The sequence below is a fragment of the Fusarium oxysporum genome, chromosome 6 (assembly GCF_000149955.1).
Source record: "Fusarium oxysporum f. sp. lycopersici 4287 chromosome 6, whole genome shotgun sequence".
Lineage (NCBI taxonomy): Eukaryota > Fungi > Ascomycota > Sordariomycetes > Hypocreales > Nectriaceae > Fusarium > Fusarium oxysporum.
Genome location: NC_030991.1, coordinates 2760726 through 2781589, shown reverse-complemented (window position 1 = coordinate 2781589; position 20864 = coordinate 2760726). Strand labels below are relative to the sequence as shown.

Here is a 20864-nt window from a genome sequence, read left to right as displayed (position 1 = left end):
TGTTGGAGTCGCCTTTGCCTTGTTTCCTCGCTTCAAGCACAGCGTACGCGCTCCTCACGTCCCATCAGTTACAGTGCCAATTATTACCCATCCTCATCGCCTCGTGGACCTTTGCATTATTCGTGCATCTCGTGGTCTGGCTGAGCTGGATCTTTCCACGCTACGTATCAGAGCTTCGCCATATCCCTACGGTTCCTGGATTCCCTCTCTGGGGCCAGTTTTTCGACGTCATCACACAAGAATACGGGACTCCACAACGACTCTGGCATCATCAGTATGGCCCTGTCGTTCGCTACTTCTTCCCCTTTGGGTCGGAGAGATTGTCGATTGCCGAAAGGGGCGCGTTGCAGCGCATGGCTTTCGACTGCCCCAAAACTTACGTCGGAAACTGCGCTAAGCCATCACAGGCGCACTCCTTGATAGGCAGAACCCTCCGGCTTGGCTTGTTGCTTGATCAAAGTAGCCAGCACGACTACAGCTCCAGCGCGTTAGCTTTGGCTTTTTCAGTACAATCCATCAAGACTTTGGTCCCTGTAATTTGGACAATATCATTATGTCTGGGTGAATGTTGGAAGGAAACGAACGCAAGTGGTCGACCCAACGCCACAACCGTTGAGGCACTTTGTTGGTTGAAGCGCCTTACCCTAGACTTTATTAGTCGCAAAGTCTCTGAGGCTGAGATGCCTACGGCCCCCCGGACGAAAAATATACATAACATAACATAACATATCTGAGGCTGAGATGAAGGCGGTGATGTGCAGCCTCCTGAGTACGTACGAGTTCCAACGCCACGAGCTCCTCTTTCATACGGAAGTTTTAAAGGTACGGAGAATGGTGATGCGTCCCCAAGACGGGAAGACATTGAGGGTAGTAAATCCAGATTGATAAAGGCCTGAGAGGGGAGTTGATTACATCTCATCATAATTATGACCTCCTACAGCTGCCCCACATCAGACCGTCAATCGATTCGTCCTGTAATCTCATGGTGGGTCACCCAGTCGAGGGGCGAGCTCCAATCGGAGAGATATGGAGCGGGGCAAAAAAAAAAAAACTTCTTCCGATAAAGGCCAACATATTACATACACAATACTAGCTTTCATTGAGACCATCGACCACAATAAAATTTTGCCTAAGATTTCCCACGAAACTATTCAGCATTATCCGAAAATGAGCGAGAGCGTAAACGCATTCGACCCATTGGAACGTTATGTTAGTGACCCAAGCGCCCTCAGAAAGGCGCTAGACGAATCGAACGCTATCGTCGATGGTTTTTGGACGCTTTCGGCGTTCGTTAGTGGCGAAAAAGCCTTTCCGGAGCGTCTAAAGCGCCCTCCTCTCAGAATCATCATTCCCCGAAAGAACGACTGGGTACTAGAGATGGATTTAATGCTGCATCATTACATAAAATGCGCTTTTTGCATTAAATATTTAAAGCAAGACGCGCTTTGTATGCATTATTTCCTGTCGCACTGAGCGTGCTTAAAGGGTTAGAGTGAATATGATGAGCAGCAGCAAATGTGTTGATTGATGTCTTAAGTTTTCTCTTGTGCGGGGTATTCCATCCCGCACAGTTACTTAAAGCATATAGCTAGATTACTAATGCCTACCCTGCGACATTTCCTCTTCTATCTTAGGCTTAGCGCCTTCTATAATAGGTTTAGTGCATAGGAACAATATAAGTCCTTTTCCGACCTCCTTTTCTCCACAGCCTTCAACCGTCTGTCGATGTATCCCCCTGAAACTTCTCAATTCGACTCCCCACTACCTTCAGACCCTCCGTGTGTCTTCTACAATGCCCAGAACCCCTGGAAGGCCAGCCGATCACCAGGTCCACCGAGAATTTATCACGCTTGCCTCCGACGCTAGTTCGGGTTTCAAGAACTCTAGAGTCAAGTGCAAGCACTGCGGCCACGAGATAACCAAGGGCACTACTCGTCAGAAGAAGCACTTACTTCGCCATTGTCCCAATTACAAAAGGCAGCAACAGTCTCAGCAGCCTCAACTTACTCATCACTTTCCTGTAGTGGACAAGACCTTTAAGCAGATGCTTGATGAGCTTGCTGCTATAGCAATTTTTGCTGATGGCCGTCCATTTAACCTCTTTGAGTCCAAACGAATGCGGATTCTGTTGAGCAAGCTAAACACTGCCTGGCAACCACCGTCTCGTCGCCGAGTACAGCGGCTGCTAGCCCCGACTTATTCTCAGTACCACAATCAAGTCCAGGCTATCCTCGACCAAGCAGAACATATCAACGTAATCTTTGACGCCTCAGACAACATCACAAGTCATCGAATTATCAATATCTCGATACAGGTGGCAAATGGTACGGCGTTCTACTGGAAGACGTTTGATACAGGACAGATTCAACACACGGCTGAGCACTACATCGATCTTTTGTATCCTGAGCTGGAGATAATTTGCAAGGGCAACTTCTTGCGAATTAACTCGTTTTGCACAGATACGGATAGCGTGATGAGGAAAGCTCATGTGCATTTGGCAGCAAGAAAGGAATTCCAACATTGCTTCTTTTCCCTCTGCGATTCACATGGGCTACAGCTACTCATCAAGGACATCCTAGAGCAGCCGTTCTTTGAGGAGGCATTCAAAAGCGCTACATTAATTGTCACCTTCTTCAAGAAGTCGAAACTGCAGTTGGCTCGATTGAGAGAAGCACAAAAGGCAGCTTGGGGCCACCATAAGGCGTTTTTATCTGCGTGCGTCTTTCAGTTTTTCTGACTCCTAGCTATAGCTGACTGCTCGCTTTAGTGTAATCACACGCTGGGGCAGTCAGTTCAATGCTTTACAGTCAGTTTTACGCTGTAAAGAGCCTCTCCAAGCATACGCTCGCCGTCCTGACGTAAGGGCAGAGCTAGCCTCCGGCTCTCTCGAGCTTCTTCCAAAGGTGCTGGAGTCTGTCAATAACCCTCACTTCTGGATACGCCTAGAGACTGTTTTGGCCATAATTAAGCCTGTCAACAGTCGTCAGCGTGCCTCAGAAGCCGATCGGGCTCACATCGGCCATGTGATTCCTCGTTGGCTGGAGATTAAAGCAGAATGGAAAGCACTTGACGAGTCTCAGCAACATCAAGACGTGAATTTCAGCGAGCTGTATTCCGTATGGTTAAACCGTATGGATAAACAGACATATGATATTCATTATGCGGGATTTGCATTACGGCCTGACACAGTCGGGACTAAGCTTGAAGAACAGCTGATGATGAAAGTGCTGCAGTTCTTTAAGTCAGCAGTCAATCCTGCTGACTACATCAATATTGTTCGAGAATTTAACCACTTCCGAGCACAATCGGGCGGCCGGTTTGCTGCAGGAGGCTTAGTCTATTCAAAAGAATGGACTCCATTAGATGCTTGGATGCTTCTTGATAACCAAGGCAGCAAGCTGGCTGCACTTGCAGTCCGGATCTTTGGAACCATAGCCAATTCAGTTCCCTCAGAGAGATCATTCTCGGCAGTTAACTTCCTCCACAGCAAGGCACGCAACAGACTCACACCAGCCAACGCTGACAAGTTGGCGTTCATCTACATGAACGAACGGGTGCTAGAGAGGATAACGCAGTCTCAGAATCAACCTCTTGATCATCGCAATGATCATTCTACGGTGGTCAGCTGGGAAGATTTGACAGAAGACGGTTGGCTTACACTCGAAGATACGTATATGGAAATTCATTGCGCATCAAATCTGGAAGTTGACGCTGTTGTCGGCGAGTTCACTCACCAACCCGCCTCCGACGGAGAAGAGACAGTGGTGGACACACTTGAGGTCGAAGATGGGTCAGAGAGCGAAGGAGCGGGGGAAAAATTGACCTAATTTTGCTTGGTTGTTTGTATGATATGGCCCATGGGCAGCTTCATAAATGGGTCGTAATATTGCAATAAAAAGCGCGCTTTTTATTAGGAATAAAATGCTGCTTCGTTATAATAAAAAGCAGCTTAATACACATGTGTATTATGCACGTGCCCATCCCTACTGGGTACCAATTAGCACAGTCCTCGAAAGCAATGGTTACCAGCTGCGTGGTAATTACAGGGCACCACATGGAGGGGTGTTGTTTGTTCGCGAAAACGACGACAACTTATCCTTAGAGTTTGACGACGAAAAAGATCTCGGTTGGAAGAATTCAGAATCTCTGCAGGCAAAAACCCTGCATAGAGTGATGAGCGAGGGATTCGGGTGTTTCATGACTTCCAAGTATGCCGTGCTCGTCTGCGGACTCCAACCTAGGTCTGCAGATGGAGATCCGATTGAAAAAATGCGCAAATCAATTGTCGCTCGATACGAGACACAACCACAAGGAAGTGCCAAGGAAAGATGGACGAAACTCGACGATAGGATTTACAGCATCGTGGAAGTGGAGGACGTCGCCACAGAGCGGGATTCCTTCAATAGGTTCCTCTCAGACACCGATGTATTCTCAGTGCTTTCGGAGTTGACCCGATCGATCATATTCTCCGAAAGCAACGAACAGTTTGACAACACAACTAGTCAAGCGGTATAGCACATAATACACAATCGATTCAATCCTTTTTTTTTGCCTTTGAAATTTAACTGCTAAGTTGATGAGATATGGTTGACAGAGAGGGAAACAAAAAAGGGGTTTGTGGAAACTTCTGTACACCTCTGAACAACGGTTCTGCACGCCAAGACCTAACACGAAAGAGGAGCCTAGCACAAGGAGCACAAGGCGATTTTGCTAACTATCATCAATCATTTGTGCAGGATCGTGGTAATTGTCTCCGCCGAGAGTCCAAGAAATCTTTTAAGATAGGTAAAGATATATCTCTCAGTTGCCTCTCGATGAATAATAATTTTGAAATTACCAGTATCGTGATCTCGACATACGAGAATATTTTCCTACACCTTGACTGTCACGTTCCAGTGTTCTCGCTTTGCCTTTCTCAAACCCGGTCTAGCTTCCCCGCGGAAGCAATTGGAAATCTAGCGGCCAAGTCTTTTGCTTGATATGAGTCGTACTGATTTCCGCTTTGGAGGATATCGGAATGGAACGCCACCCTAGTTCTGCCTATCGCGAATGATCTTGTTGTCCTTGTCGACGCGCCTAGCCAAGTCCCCGGTGTTCGGTAACCCATTTAAGCACGTACAGCTTCAGCTAGTCTGGTGCGCTCTTATGATCAAGGCTGAGTATATATAGTGCGATGACTAGATGACTTAAAGACCTGAGGAAGGGCACCTGACTTTCACTTCCTCTACAAGTAATCGCCAAAAAGGGTAGAAACTAGCATTAAGAGGTATATAAATTGAAATGAACGTCAACCCTTTGTGGCGTTGCTTTTTCAAAGGGTCCCGAAGCGAAGACTGCTTTCATTGCATCAAAGAACCCAATTGAATTGAAGGTCATTCCAGGTCTGATCCACAAGCAAGTGAGATCCTCCACCCGCAGTAAGTACATTAATTTAAGACAGTCTCCGCTGGAACTCTAGCCTTTGTCGCATAGAGTATGTCAATAGATTCCTTTGAGACCACACGATACCTCTTAGATAATTCAAGTATGGCATAAGTGGCATCTCCTGCTGGTATTTCGGGTCTCAGCGGATCCTGGGCGAACGTATCGACCTTATCGCCTTGTCCCTAATATTCTGATCATTAGCTGTCTAATGCATTTGCGGTGCATATGGAATCTCTCACCTGATCTGTTATGTTCGTCTGGTGTGATGAAGAGGACGAGTTGTCGACAAGTGCGACCTTTCTGCGGTTGTCCATATCCCCGTATCGAAAATTCCCTAAATAGGGAAGCTTGAAGTCGTCCAGCTCGGAATGAGGCAAACTGAACCTGCGCCTTTTGAGAGCCCTGGTACTTTGCGGTTCTTCCGTGCTCGACCCCCTCTTGTACTCACGGAGCGTAGCGTTAGAAGTCAGATGCTTGGTATTAAAAGAGTTCTCTCCGTGACTGCTTGGCGTGGTCACTGGGACTCTGGAAATAAGGGATGGGCTCTTCGAAATTACCGATAAATGAAATCTAAGGTTGGTCGGTCAGCATTCAGCTTTATGAGGTTCTTGGCCGTGACCGACTAGCTCCTACTTGTTGATCCCTGAACGCCTCAAATCCGAGGGCATAATCTCATTTGCATCGAAGAAAGTGAAAGTAGATATATCGGGAATGTCTGAACTGAAACCAACTGTCTGCGTTTGATCGGCAGGATGAAATAAGTGGCAGGCGGCCGATCGATACGTCCCTACTGTCGAAGAGAGATCATGAAGCCAACGAGGGTCGATGCATGACGGCGTAGCGAACTCACTTAGATTATTTCCATAGAGAGAGCTGATCAGTTGAGGATAGTAAGCTTGCGCGTTGGGCTGTGGTTGCTGGAGTTCGATGGGTGGCAGTAGAAAAAAAGGAGGTTGCTGGTAGGTGCATGGCGAACCTACACGATAGTTTTCTTGGGTATGAGGCATTGCGAGATGTTGCTAGCAGCAAAGATACCGGACTGCTCGAAATCTTGAGAAATCTGGGTATTAATAGATATTTATGTACTTCACCACGTTACTCAGGAATCAGGAAACAAAGATACCGGTATGGGTATAATGTACGCTTGACATGTTGGGTGAATAAGCAAATCTCTTAGCAAGGGCCGGGGATGGGGTCAGGTGGGGCCGAAGTGATTATGATCTAGGAGTAATCACCAATCCCGTTCGGGGATGGAACAGTCCAGGGCGCCCGATTTGATGACTTCAACAGGTCCGCCATACATCCAACACATCGTGTGGGATTACAGGTGAAGGATAAAGGAGAATGTAGTTAACAGTCAAGTGAGGAGGACTGCATCTCATTGGAAGCCCCACCACATCAACCAGGGATACGACGGCGCAGCATCGTACCGTCAGGTTTTCTTTCTAATAGCCCAACGTCCCCCCTTGATGAAGCTGTATGGATGGGCTCCAATAACCGGTAAGGAACCTCTTTGCTCCAAGGGATCCCGGTAAGAAGGCTCTCAGGCCTTTAAAAATTATTCTTCGGTGTACCGCAGTGGGCGTCAAACCCACGGTCGGGACAACACTCGGCCTGACTCCACTGTCTCTTTCCCATCAAGCAGTTACCATTGTGAATCCTTGGCTGTCTCGTGAATGATATTCTGATGCTGAACCAAGTCCTCAGGTGCACTAAGCCTCGCTCACCCCATAGCCCATCTAGGTGCCGTCTCATGCAGAGCCGAATCCTCACCATAAGCGAAGTATGCCTCGAGACCAGAGCCAGGCTGAAAGATTCTTAGGCTCAACCAATTTCAGTTTTCATGGGCCTCCTCAATCTCTGGGAGATGATGTGGTATCGTCTTGGGTACTAGGGATAGCTTGGTTCCGGAATGGATGTATGTTTCAAGTAGTAAAGGGAAGGTGACTCAAGTAGTTGCGTGAATTTCAAATGTAGAAGCACACCATACAAGTAACATGACTTACTTGGCGGGGGAGAAATGTAATAGGAAAGGCAAGGGGATATAGGTCCTCGCGACCTAAGGGCTGATATGCAGGATCAATCCTGCTGATACTGATAGTTCGACTCAGGGGGTGTAAAGATACAGCAAAAGGTTGGCCCTATTTAAAAGGTGACAAACGGTCGGCCCTGCAGAAGATCATGATCTGTTTCCCATGCATCTCTTGTTTTACCATCACTATATCTACTGTCACTACGTCTATTCACTTGAAATTCTGCGCAATCAAGCCTACAAACGATCATACCGGCATGAGTTTCAGCCAGCAATCCGACATCCTGTGGACCTCGCTCATGGAAGATCCGTGTCCCGACCAAGCCGATAGATCTTTTGATGTCAGCTCAACGGCAACAGATCCAACTTCTAGCGGTTATCTTGAAAGTACTCAAAATGCTGGTCAAGGTCTGTACTCAACCCAGCCTTGCGAGACTCTCAAAGTTCTATTGAACCTGCGCAGTTGCTGCAGTTGGCAGTGGAGATGAAGAAGTTGAGCAGAGAAATTCGCATACTCAAGCGCCTTGTTCGCCGGCGCAAGAAACCCAGATATACTCGCTACGGACACATCCGGGCCCCGGTATACATTGGAAGCTTGCCACTCACCATAAGTCACCAAATACGCCAACGGCACCAATGGAATCGGATGACCTACATTTATCATGTTCACAAGTCATCCCTTGTACACCTAGCGAAGAGCATACTGTGGATGAAGACAGGATTACTCAGACGGATTCAGAGGATGAGGGCAAGTAGCATCTCGTTGGAAGTTGGTGGAAGGTGCTGTCACTATCCTTATGTCGTTGTAGATAGAAAGCATGACGGCTTTGTGGCATCAGGAATGAAGAGTTTCAGATGACAGCTATTTTCTCCGAACAACACCCCCTAGTGTAGGATTTTGGCTTTGACGCCCATTTTGGCTTTGCCATCCTTCCGAGTGCTTGGCGAGCTTGTCGATTTCTAGCGCCCACTAACGTTGGAACCGAGTCGCTATCACCTGGTATGGCACTTTTGAACCCCTATACAAGTTGTAAGCAGATGATAAGGGGAGAAGTCAGTATCTCGTATTTCGATTAATATTCAACTCTCAAATTTGAGCTTAGTCCACGGGTATTTGTTCCTTCGGCGCCAGAGGCCATGTTTGTTGCCTTCGCGCTAAGCCACAAATCCAGACTGGGCTGCCCTATCCTGGTGCGTTTCCGTTTTCCAAACTGGATAGGTCCAACATCTCGACGCCTCTCCGAGTTAACGGAAGACCATGCTGTTTCAGTTCTTGCACCAGCCGTATCGCGTAGCTAGGCACTCGACTGAGAAAGTAGCTGACTGCCCAGCCTCTTGCTGGGCCTGAACAATGCAAAGAATAATGATGCACGAAATCGAAACAGTGAAGCAGTCCAGGATTTTGACGGAGGCAACGCCGGATATCTTCGGTGAAGAGCGAAGAACCCAAGATCCTGCATAATTGAAGGAAAACTCCTGTATGGATTCGCGCACCCCAGCTCTGGAACAGACTGGCAAGATGAGTGTCTGTGTGATCAACGGATAATACCGTCTGCAAGAGGGCATCCAGGAAATCTTCAAAATCACTGGCGGAAGATACCATGACATTTCCAAGACTTTGTCTATCATGGCAGAGTAATTTCAGAAGCCTCTCCAAAGAAAGAATCTGCTGATTCTTCTGGGATGGTGACACCCGTTCCGTGGCAATCGAAAAGATAAGCTCCGACGTCTCGTCGATTTTCAGGGATCCCCGCAAAAGTGAAGAGCCCGAGTCTAGCAACCAAAGAATAGATAAAAATGCATTGTCACTGCAAAATCGTCGCATCGCAGGTAGCGCACGGGCGCCCTGTTCCAGTAAAGTCGGTATCATCGGTCCTTTTCTATGACAGACAGCCAGCACCAAAGGAGTGCATCCGTATCCTAGGTCGGCATTGACATCCACTCCGTTCCGCTCCACGATGATCCTTACCAAGCATGTCAGACCTTCTCGTATGCTTGCCTGGAATGCCTCCAAGTTTGGAGGAGATAGGCCTCTCGAAGCGCCTCGCCGGACTATCAGCACAGCTGTCGTTTCTTGATGGTTGAGGATCGCTTCCATTAGTGGTGTCTTTCGGGTGAGATGCAGGCCCTCTTTGTCATCGACATCGAGACCCTGGTCGATGAGATAGCTAACGATATCATCCAATCCTCTGCGTGCGGCCAGATGAAGTGGCGAGAAGAGAGTTGCGTCGACGCGATAAAAGGACAGAGGATGGGATTTCCTTGTGTCCTGGCATTTTGTGAAATCGGCCCCTCCCTCTTTGGCAGCCGCGAGGATGCTCAACGCATCATGCTGGTCTCGGCAGTGGACGATAGCATAAAACACGGATGAGGATCCGTGGTTCAGGCAACTTAGATTTGGTCGAACTGGAGGTCGATTCTCCGGCTGGCGGATCTGACAATGTCGAAACGAGATGCGAGGGGTGTAGGGTAGGCTAGTTTCGTACTTGCCAGGTTGCGATTTGGACCAGATATGTGGTTTTAGGTAATGAGGAAATCATGCCAGGCCAACTGCTCTATATTTCGCCACATCGGCCCAACCAAAAAGTTTGCCTTTGAAATTTCGGACGCTGGGCGTAGCTGCTGCGAACCTCGGGAAAGGAGAGGGTAAAGACATGAGGACGACGATGCCATTTTCAAAAGCAAAGAAGATACCGTGTGCAAAAGGTTCAATGAATAACCTTTGCGATGCACAATCACGTAAGGCAATTATAGATTTAGCCGTAGCAGATGAAAGAAAAGCCTAAAAAAGCACGTCACTCTAGAGCACCAACGTTGGATGATAACATGTTTGCCGCCTGGGCAGCAACAGCAGTTAAGAAATGACGTGTAGAGAAATTCAAGTCGAAAGTCCGGTCCTCATTTTTTCTTCTAGCTTCTTTTCTAAACGACTCTTCAAGGTAGTTTGCTGCAGCGAAATCCCACGCGCAACGTCCTTGAATGCAAGGTATCGCATGCCAGTTCGGTTGGCAAATTGATATTTTTAGTACATGCATGACTAGTACGACAGGTACGGCCCCTGGCGTCTTTCGGCCCCAACAGCATGGGAGTGCCTTTGTGCTCGGCCATCAATAGCCCCTCTTGAGACCAATTTCTTCTGACCGTCTGTCTCCTAGAAGATTTGACTAGTTCTAATCGAAAGACATATTCATCTATCAACGAATTTGCATACATATTGCATTAATGAGCAAGTGGGTGTAGTATATTTCAAGTTTGAAAATCAGAATAGGGAAGGATAGACAGGTCATGTATTGCGGTATTGTGCCGTCATGCGGGAAGTTGAGGCCGCGACAGTATGTTTCTTTAGTCGTCATATTTCAGATGACATGCACGCTGTTGGCCAGGCCTAAAACTCAATATAAAGAGCCAGATGACCAGATGGCAAGTTATCTACTGAACTTAAGCTTACTGATATTTCTTTATACTTTTTTAACCTCCTCGTCGTAGCTACATTTTAGAGATGATACCGCTCCCCAAAAAGGTGTTTTGCGCGCCTATCTACTGTGGCCCTCAAGAAATGAGAGACGCTGTCATAAGAGAACTTGAGTCGTTAGAAAACCTTAAGCCTGTTCCATGGCTTGTTGCCTCTACAGTCTTCTTAAATAAGGATGGCTCTTTCTCTCTTAAAGTGATAGATGAAGGGTCCCTTAAAATAGGTATGCAGAAAGTATCTTCATTTATGGTCAATCTCTTTTACTCGCCAAGTCGAAAAGTCCCGGAAGAACAGCAGAGACTACACTATGCTCGGCGAAGACTGCTAATCTCACTCCTGGGGCATGCGTGGCTCTGGAGGAGACACAAGGTATTGGATAACCAGGGCAACCCGGTGGCCTTTGAAGACAGGAGAGTCCTTGCACCTGAAGATATCCTTAAATTTCTCAAGGATACTCAGGTTCATACCGGGCGCTGCCGCTGTGAAAAGGTCATAGGTTTCTTAGAGAAAGTTCAGGAAGTGCCTTTACTTGAGGATACGTCGAAGTGGAATGTGATGGGGGTTACTGCATGTCTATGGTGGGATAAGTCACATGATTTACGCAAACATGACGTACACAAAGGCCCATGGTGCTCCTGTCGTCTTGAGAATGCAAATCGGCTTCCAACGCTCAGCTTTGCCGGACCAACAATGGTAACGACGGCTGCAGCTGGCCTGACCCAAGTACGCCTGCCATCTTACCACGAAGCATCTTGCCACGAGGCTTGCCCACCACCTTATCATCCAAGCTTGCCCAATCGAGAGTCAAAATGCACTCCAAGAGAGTTAAGGACACTATAGTAGATAGCGAATTGTGGATGGTATGGAGACACAATGATATTGAGAGAATAGGATGTTAGGCAGAGACTGATTAGGGTATGGATGATTTGACGAGTCTACAGTAGGCATTGTATGTAAGCATTAGTGAATAGTATTCTATCGGTCAACACAAGCCGCCGGGCGGAATAAATTGTATTATATTGTATTGTACTGTCAAATGATGAAGGACGGTTGTATCTATCCTTCGTGCGTCTGACCCACAAAGTAGATGACTTGCTTGTGTCAACTACAGAATTACTCAAAGTTCCCATTCATTCAAACGAATTTGATGTGTCTTATGTAGAATCTAAGCATCTGATGAAACTATGAGATTGTAACCGTAGGCTGCTGAATTGGTTCTGACCTACCTGTTGAGGACACTTGTCATAAATCTCCTCTCTCGGGTGTTCCGATACATCTCCATTTGGCCATTTGAGAAAAACGTGATATGTACTTGCTGATTCGTCAAATTCCATGTGATCTATGTCAGCACAATCCCATTGAATGCTGGGCCCTTTCTTTTGCGTGGATGAATGGCCACCAGCGTCAGTAATGTCGCTCTTGGTAGCGAAACTTTTCCGTAATCGAGTTTTCATGGCGATTGACAGCCTCGGGACTTAATTAAGAAAGCTTCTTGCAAATAAAATGAGGGAACGCTCGTTTTTTCTTTGTTGTTGTTAAGGACCTGTGGCGAATTCGGCAGTTCTACAGCAAAAGGGTATTTATTGTAAATCATTATATCATCTTCCTGGCCTTATTTGATCTAAGATTTTGGATCAAATTTGGCCATTTTCTACTGATCAGCCAATATCCAAGTAACGGAACAAAGATCCCGTATTTGACCACAAACGGCCAATTTCAGTGTAAGAATCCGCAACCAGTGGCCGACTAAGTGTGCTCCCACCTTGAATCCTTCAAGCACAAGACCCTCGGAGCGGTAGGAATATACATCTTACGTAAGGGCGAGGACAAAGCAATAGCATTCTATTTTAGACCAAATTCGGAATATACGAAGTACATATCAGTTGTGTGTCAAAATTCGCCATTTGGTACAAAAAAGATTCCTCACTCCCAGCTTTTCTTTTCTTTTTCTTCTCTCCAGCATCGACACTTAATTTGGCGACTTCATCCCCTGTATTCAAGGGGAGGAATAATGCAGAAGACAAGCAATAGCTTTGAATGCATCCGAAGTACCTTCTGAGAATTTCAACTCTTCCGCGCACTGGTCTTTGCCTTTTGTATCTGTTCGATTGGCTAACAATTCTCGCTCATGGATGGAAATTGGCAGCGCCATAGCGCTTTGGATAAGTATAAAGCTCCACGCGAGGATTTTAAAGTTCATGGCGAGAGTTGGATTGATGGCGCACGCGAACTTGGCTGTTATCGTGCAACCACAGGAGTGCCTATTGGAAGCAAGCAGATGGCAAGGCAGGCTCAGGGCACGAAGCAGCATGGGGCTCATATTTATATAATCGGCGCAATATGTTTCAATAGAAGCTGTAGTCTAGGGTTGAATACAAGAATACAAAGAAAACCTAGACCGGCCAAAAATGGCTACGGGAGTCTTTTACTTCCATTGTCTATAAGTGGATCTTCTCGTCGAGTTGTGGGCCCGCTTGGGGCTCTTGTCTACGTAAAGCATCGGCACATGGCAATTCAGGGACCTTTCCCATCCAGGTGTACTACTACTATCCTACGGCCATTTTTGCTTCCAGTCTTGGATTTGTTTACTAAGAGAATCAGGATAGTCTCCTTCTTTCTTTCTATTCGACTCAATGATCACCTTTTCTATTGTTCATGATCGTATTTTCTGCAATACCGTGTTGTCCTACCGATTACTCAACTCTCATCCAGATGAAAGTATTCTATAGCACAGTATTCAAGTGTTTTTAAACTGGACAAACGACCATTATGGCTAAAACAGATGATAACCATGAAAATGACGGCATGTAAGTGAAACGTCTGTCAACAGCTTCTCTAAAATCATGTAACCTGGACTGCTATATTCATACTGATCTGATTTAGATACTTAGTGGATTCCATCCAGGATCACTTCGTTGCTGAAGACGTAAGGGCTATATTAAATTTTGATTGTTTGCTTTCTACCTTGTTCGTCGCGTTTAGCGCGCCACCTAAACCTTTGGCTATTCACCTTCTGCTCCTCGTATTTCAGGGACGACCTAGGTTATACGAATGCTTTTGCTTAGGCCATCATCGCCTCTACCATTCTAGGCTGGCACGACACTGATAGATACCAGGGCTGCGTGTATTTCCAAGTGAAATGGCAAGGCCATGAGAGCAGCAAAGAGTGGACGTGGGAGCCCCAGACGAATCTCGAGTCAGTTGTGCCTGTTTCGTGCCCCTACGCTCTGCCTAGCTGACCCTTGAAATTCGGAAACAGAATTGAAGACGACATGTTGGTGAGAGAATATTTCGAAAGCCTCGCCAAGCGACGGAAGAGAGTCCCAAGGTCTGTGAAGAAGAAACCAAGTCCACCGGTCGCTACGCGTGGCATTGGATGTGGCAGGAGGAATGAACGCCATCGAACTGTCCCCTCAGGCCGCACAGCAAAGTTGGCATGGGAACCTCCACGAGGTAGTTGGGAACATGAGCCTTTCCATATCGACGGCTGCGAGGGAGATAGCGAAGAAACCCTGATGATCTACATTACCTGGCTTGGAGGTCACAAGACTAGGCATAAAGTGGATGTGCTCTGCAAAAAGTGCCCCCAGAAAGTAAGAATGTCTTGGTTTCATTCATCACCTGCCTTACGTGATACTGACAATCTTCTTATGTTAGATGCTCCGTTACCTAGATCAGTATGTGTCAATGTCGTGATGACACCTTTCGAGCACCACAACGGGAGCGTGATTCGCTTCATGGCGGTGCGAAGAAGTGGAGTATATGACAACGTATGCAGTATAGAAACGCCCATTTGCACCGGAAGCCTTGAGGGTTTGGCTTTGAAATACCGACAGACCAAGAGGGTGACCGTGAGTGGTCGCAGGGTTGAGGAACAGTATACAAATCAACTACGTAGCAGTAATCTATTCTGATCTCGCCGCTAAGAGGCATGAGGGTCTATCTTGTACTTCTGAAGCGTCCCAGACCCCATTGGATAGATGGTTGGGTGGGGATGAGATCAATTGAATATGCTGTCGAGTAAAGCAGTGGCCCGCCTGGCACCTCTTATCTTGAACCTGTTTCCATGTAGAGAAGCCAGAAATGGAACTCCTGAGAGCGATCACATTGATCCGTCAAACACTAAGAGACTCAGCTCTGGACGGCGTCCATGCAGCTCCGGTTATGGCTATAAATATGGCTGGTTCGCTTGGGAAGTTGACTGCATCGTCTCGCCCTTTCCGTCGTGGAACAGCTGGTGATCAGAATGCTTCAAGAACCCCTTAACTTCGGAGGTCATAGCTCAAAGAGCAAGGAATCGAATCTGGATTATTGCCATGATCTGCCTGACTATTGCAGTCCGTCGAGCCATGGGTCGCTCGGTACTCCCCGTCAAACAATTTGTCCACTTTCGGAAGCCCAAAAGCCCGAATCCACTTCTAGCAAATATGAGCCAGCATTGAACGACGCACCGACATGCGACTCATTTGGTCCAAATGTTAGTATGGAGGAGAAAATGGAGGAAATGAGCAGGGAGCTAGACATTCTGAAGGCTACTGTTCTTTGGATGCAGGGCGTGCAGGACACACAGAATAGGGTCATAAGCAGGCTATTGGTATCGCAAAGACGAAATACCAGGGTTGGTGGATCGTATGAGGCCAGAAGTTGAGAACAAGCGACCAGGAGTCTGATTACAGATATAGTGAATCGTGAACTTTCAAGCTTGTCGCCTGATCAGATCTAGCTGCGCTGCCAGTCGCGGCCAAAAAGTGACCTCCAAATTTGACGGTCATGGTTCATTATTAGACTCTAAAGGACCTCAGAGAATGTATAGTGTATTGTAACATAACAACGACCGCTATATTCGTACTTCTGTGTGTGGAATCCTACAATACAATTACACTCATCTCCCATGGCATCTTATGAATTAAATAAGAAGACGACTTGTGCCACAGCCATTTTGCCGAATCAGAAGATACCATATAGAAGAAATCCATAGGCACGCCTTGTGTATACGCAAAGTGTGATCGGTCCACCAGTCTCAAGATGCAGAGACTCGATCTACATAAAGCAGCCGGCGATATGAGTCAAGAAGCAAGCGAGGATGGGCTGCTCTTACGAAGATGTAGGGATAGGCTTGCAGCACACATTGGTTAGTGCATAACCATCAAGAGCAGAACTTGCTTGCCTGACAATAGTAGAAAGCAGAACTGGTGTCAAGGTAGAACCCGCCGAAGTTAGTTTGACGACAAAGCAGAGTCATGCTTACACTTGGATGTATACGACGGAAGTAGCCCATTTGTTTTCCAAGGATCTCGAGAACCACGAAACCGAAGCATACCAAAAGCTTTGTATAGAAGTGGGAAGAAGTTTCTATGCCGTGTCATTCACCAAGAGCAACTTGGCAGGCAGTCAACTGCGCTCAGGAAGCCCACCACCATTCTGCGTACCAACATTCAATGTAGATGCAATGGAGTCTGGCGAAGTAACTGAGCGCGTAGCTCTACTGAGCCACCAGCTCTCCATGATGGAGACGAGTGCAGCCTACGACGCAATCACCCGGGTGCAGTTGCAAGAAACTATCGCCACACTGGAATACGAAAACGAACGTCTCGCGCAGGAAGCCAGACAGCAGCGGGAGGACGCCGTATATCACCGGGATTTCTTTTACAGGCTCTTAGAAGCCACAGATCTGCTGAACTTGACAATCGGGGATATTCACCAGGATTACATTAGAACAGTCAACGTTAGTATGTTTCCGAAAGATGATATTTCATCGCGCTAGTTGAGGAGATCTTCATCTTGGATGTGCCGCGTGTACTGTTTTGCAGCATAGCACAAAATGAGAGGGTATAAGGAGTTTCGCATTACCAGTCTAATAATTTGAGAGATTTTATTGTGGATATGGTGATTATAGATAAATAAATAAATCCAGTTTTCTTGAACGCGGCTATGATCAAAGATGTCGACGTCGATATATTCAAACTATGTTCGGAACCATGAGTTCATCGAATTCCAAGTCTAGTAGAATTGAGATGGAGGGTAACATTTGTGGTAAAGAATAAATTTCTTCGATGCTAGATATAAAAGCAAATTGATGCAGAGATACTGACGGTATGTCATCTAAGAATGCAGGGGCTTTTGGCGGATTATTAAAGCGAGGTGTGACGTCTCCTGTTGGATTTCGGAGCATGCTTACTGCAGTATAAGCACTACGAGAAAGGAAAGAGAAAGAGAAGGAAATCAATGTGCAGCGTAAAGGTTTACGCATATAAGGTCGCCAGTCGTGCGTAACCTCCAGTCTACACACATCGACTACATCTTACGCGTCTACAATGATGGCATTCGAAAAACAGGCCTTGTTCCGGATTTTTGCAATCAGGACAGATCCATTCTATCAGACAACTGTTGGCCCTTATGAGCCACGAGTGCTGATCACCTGGGCCTGAGCCACAGACGTCTCCAACGTCCCTGGATGATATTAGATCGGCCGACGTATTGGTTGACGAAGGTAGGTATGGAATGTAAGGGTCAGTGGCATCCTGGTCCTTGGCACTTTGGCAAGATTGCGCGCAGCCACATAATTTGTACGAGATCGTATTCATGGCCAGACTAGCAAGTACAAATGTATACGTTTTATTAAAAAAGCTTTCAAGTAAGTCTATATAGTCACAGGCGACGGAGAGGTCTTCTCATATATGCATGCGCAGCGGCAGCCCGGGCCTTATCTGGCCGAACGCTGGAGGCTATAGCTTTCCTGGATTGAAGAGCGAGTCATCACTTTCAGACCCTTTACAAACAAGACCGCACAGCAGTGACTGTGGGGCAGATGTGCCGGGCGCTGATGACGTCAAGATACGTCTTGTTCTGTATGACTATGCTTCCTGAGCATGCTTCATCTTTCACACCGCACATGCGTGGTAGCCGCCATATTAAAGCCAATTTCAGTTCTGCTTTTAGAGTGGATGAACCATTGACTTGCGTAGGGGCAACAATAACAGTCATTGAAACCTAGACCGGATAATAACCGACGAATTATAGTAGTTCTCAAGCACTTTTCATTTCAGTAGAGATGATGAATAATTCTTCATCCCTCCACATCCAGAATAGACCTCGTTCAAGGGGAGGTATTGACCTTCGTTGTCGATTGCTTATCCATAATGACGTCATGGAGAGCAAGGTCCTGCGCTCCGATTTGGCCTCTTGGAAAGTCATTTCGAGCCAGAAATTTAGGGCTTATTCTGGATGCGTCCACATGTAATCAAATGACTTCTACCATTTGTGAGCCATAATTGGTCAGTTTTGATGACAGTATGCGATAATGACAGGCATTACAAGGAGACAGGATTAGCATCACGGTTTTTGCAGTGCTCTGTACACTGTCGTAAGCCAGATGGGCTACGGTTCGGCCCGCGCGCGAAAGCTTATCTTACATTTATTGAATTAGGCAAGCGGCCTCTAATTTCGGCCGGGACTGTACCTTTGATGTGGTCAGTCCCAAATTCATCGTGGGGATGTGAACGTCAAGTCGATTAAATCATACAGTATGACAGTAAACAGTGATATTTTCCTCCTTGCAACAACATTCTCTTTCTTACACATAAGGTGGGGCTTTCAGGTACGAGCATCCACCTCTTACTCAGTTCAAGTACCAGCTTTAGGCTACCAAATTGCCGCATAAGCCCACTTTTGGCCATAAAAGAGATATACATCAAAAGTAGACCGAAGCACGAGGGCTAGTCCTGAAGTGGTCACGCTCCAAACAGTCCAAGTCTGCTTTATGATGAAGTAGGCGGCTTTCTATTGCAATACAGGCATATACAGTCCAAGGAAATGCAGTGTGCATACTATGTGGGGCCTTTTACACTGCGCAAGTCTGTTGTGCAGGAGGAAAATACGCATTCTCAAAACTGTACAATAGTGCATACATGTATGCTGGGCTCTCCTATATTCTCAATGGCAATAAATTCTGCCTTCATCGTCAAAATACGTCGAAATGCTTCAACGTAAGTCCGACGAGAGTATACTGCTTTGTATCTTCTGAGCCTGACAAGCACCTCGATTTGATAGTAACGAGAGAACTGGGCCCTTCGTCAACACATGTTCTTGCAAGATTATCGCATCATTATAACTACATCTCGCTATTTACAGCCAACCTGGGCACAATATCGCTCACGTTTACAGCACTTGCCGTGGCGGGAACTGATGGCCTGACCGAAGAATCTTCCGCCGTGGTCGCCATTCTGATGAGCGCCACAATGACCGCCATTGTCGCCATAATGCTCCGGATTACGCTTCACCGATCAAAACCTTGTTTTCAGAGGCTCGATCTCATTGCGACGTCAACACCTCTGTTCTTGGTCGATCTCGTCGTCCTCGAGATCTTGGTTGGCCTTCTCGTGTGGTACACCAGTAGCTTTACGGCAAGATTTGCTACGTACCTAGTCATAGAACTCTTGGTTCTCATGACTTTAATAGTATTATCAGCGATATGCATCTGGAGGAACATTAGGATCTCGATTCGTCTTGGTCAATTCAACAGCGTCGAGACAGATAACGACGTCAGCGGCCTGCAAGTCAGAAGTAGCACATAAAAAACACCGCAAGAGGCATTGGCGTGAGTCAACAACACTTAAACGGAGAAACAGAGGGAGCGACTTGTCCAAGTTTAATTTAAACGTCGTCTCCTAAGAGTACAAACCACCATTGGGAGATGTCCGGGACCTTAGGGTAGGGGCTTATGCCTCTCGTCTTCGACAATATCTAGCTTAGCTCATACATCTTTGACCCGAAACGAATGTCATTTCCACCAGAGCTGGAATAAATGAGGCTTAATTATGCATCAATTATAGTAATATGAAAAGGTAATGCTAAATCCTAGGCGATCTACGACCACGCAAATATGAAACAGACTACCACAACCGGCAATACAGACCAGTATGTCGATTGCGTTAAGGACTAAATTGGCACAATTCCGATTGATATTGCATTGTATTATTTCTGGTAAGTACGGCACGGTACAGTACAGTACAGTACAGTACAGTAACGATCCAACATAGGCAAAGCTTACCGATATTTTTTATCTTTGCCCCAGTGCAAGATGATCGTAGGCAAGACAAATCCTCAGAAGACCGAGCGCCGTGCTAGGGGTAGGGCTAAGGAGACTTCCGGACTGAACGATGTAGTCTATCTTGCTCCAGGTTGATTTACCAAGCGCTCAAATTACTGGAAACCCCTTGAGCCAATCCTCGCCCATTAATGCACCACCCAAGGAAGAGTGTCCGATAATGGCGTTTCATAGATTGGCTAAGACAATGAGTATCGCGAATTCATCCAACCTATCCCATGTTCCCATATCTGACAGCTGATGCGCCTATATCGACCGACGTCTGTTTTCGAACGTTTATTTAGCGCCAGCTTTGAGCGCTGGACAAGTATGATGTCAATACCTAGAATGTGTCAAACATTGCCGAAACCTGTACTTACTAAAAGCCGGTGGAGGCTGACCTCGTAAGATTCATTATCAACCAACGAACACATACCTGCGAAGAACCCATTCATATTGACAAAGAGTCTGCCATCGTTCTGAAAGCATCGAGTCGTTGATATAATTTTTACTGAGAGAAATGTTCCACTCTAAGACGATCCTCGACCAAGAGATTTGGCAACGCGACTATGATGTTGTTCCCCCCGCACGGCCAGTAGACGTGGCGTTGCACTATGAGAGGGCCAAATTGATGTGTCGACATAGCGGTGCGTACAACTATCTTTCTCGGCGAACTAGGCTAAGATCGTCGCATGGTAGATCTGACGTTGCACGATATCGAGAAGTTGACCAAGAGGTTTTGGGATTTTCATTTCGACAGTAAGCCTTAACAGACGATGGTTTCGCATAGTGTTATTGTCTAACGAGTCCATGAAGTGATTGCCGCTCGCGATATGACGGCTTTCATTATC

The 20864-nt window shown here is 46.6% G+C and overlaps 5 protein-coding genes across 5 annotated transcripts; 3 read left to right on the top strand and 2 right to left on the bottom strand.

Moving 5' to 3' along the window:
- Positions 1 to 401: 401 nt before the first annotated feature.
- Positions 402 to 862, bottom strand: FOXG_22399 (uncharacterized protein; the record flags this gene model as incomplete). Its single annotated transcript, XM_018402807.1, has 3 exons — positions 402 to 472; positions 585 to 638; positions 778 to 862. 3 exons carry the CDS (start codon positions 860 to 862, stop codon positions 402 to 404), a joined length of 210 nt encoding a protein of 69 aa, XP_018256897.1.
- A 4564-nt stretch (positions 863 to 5426) lies between these two features.
- Positions 5427 to 6431, bottom strand: FOXG_16264 (uncharacterized protein; the record flags this gene model as incomplete). Its single annotated transcript, XM_018396322.1, has 3 exons — positions 5427 to 5606; positions 5664 to 5758; positions 6275 to 6431. The coding sequence occupies 3 exons, from the start codon at positions 6429 to 6431 to the stop codon at positions 5427 to 5429; spliced, it is 432 nt and encodes a 143-aa protein (XP_018256896.1).
- A 1174-nt stretch (positions 6432 to 7605) lies between these two features.
- FOXG_16263 (uncharacterized protein) lies at positions 7606 to 8212 on the top strand (the record flags this gene model as incomplete). The annotated part of the gene is made up of 2 exons (XM_018396321.1): positions 7606 to 7864; positions 7929 to 8212. 2 exons carry the CDS (start codon positions 7606 to 7608, stop codon positions 8210 to 8212), a joined length of 543 nt encoding a protein of 180 aa, XP_018256895.1.
- Positions 8213 to 13697: 5485 nt separating this feature from the next.
- Positions 13698 to 14624, top strand: FOXG_22398 (uncharacterized protein; the record flags this gene model as incomplete). The annotated part of the gene is made up of 5 exons (XM_018402806.1): positions 13698 to 13735; positions 13812 to 13854; positions 14045 to 14124; positions 14188 to 14521; positions 14586 to 14624. The coding sequence occupies 5 exons, from the start codon at positions 13698 to 13700 to the stop codon at positions 14622 to 14624; spliced, it is 534 nt and encodes a 177-aa protein (XP_018256894.1).
- A 1329-nt stretch (positions 14625 to 15953) lies between these two features.
- FOXG_22397 (uncharacterized protein) lies at positions 15954 to 19501 on the top strand (the record flags this gene model as incomplete). The annotated part of the gene is made up of 3 exons (XM_018402805.1): positions 15954 to 16059; positions 16109 to 16657; positions 19092 to 19501. The coding sequence occupies 3 exons, from the start codon at positions 15954 to 15956 to the stop codon at positions 19499 to 19501; spliced, it is 1065 nt and encodes a 354-aa protein (XP_018256893.1).
- Between the last annotated feature and the right edge of the window lie 1363 nt (positions 19502 to 20864).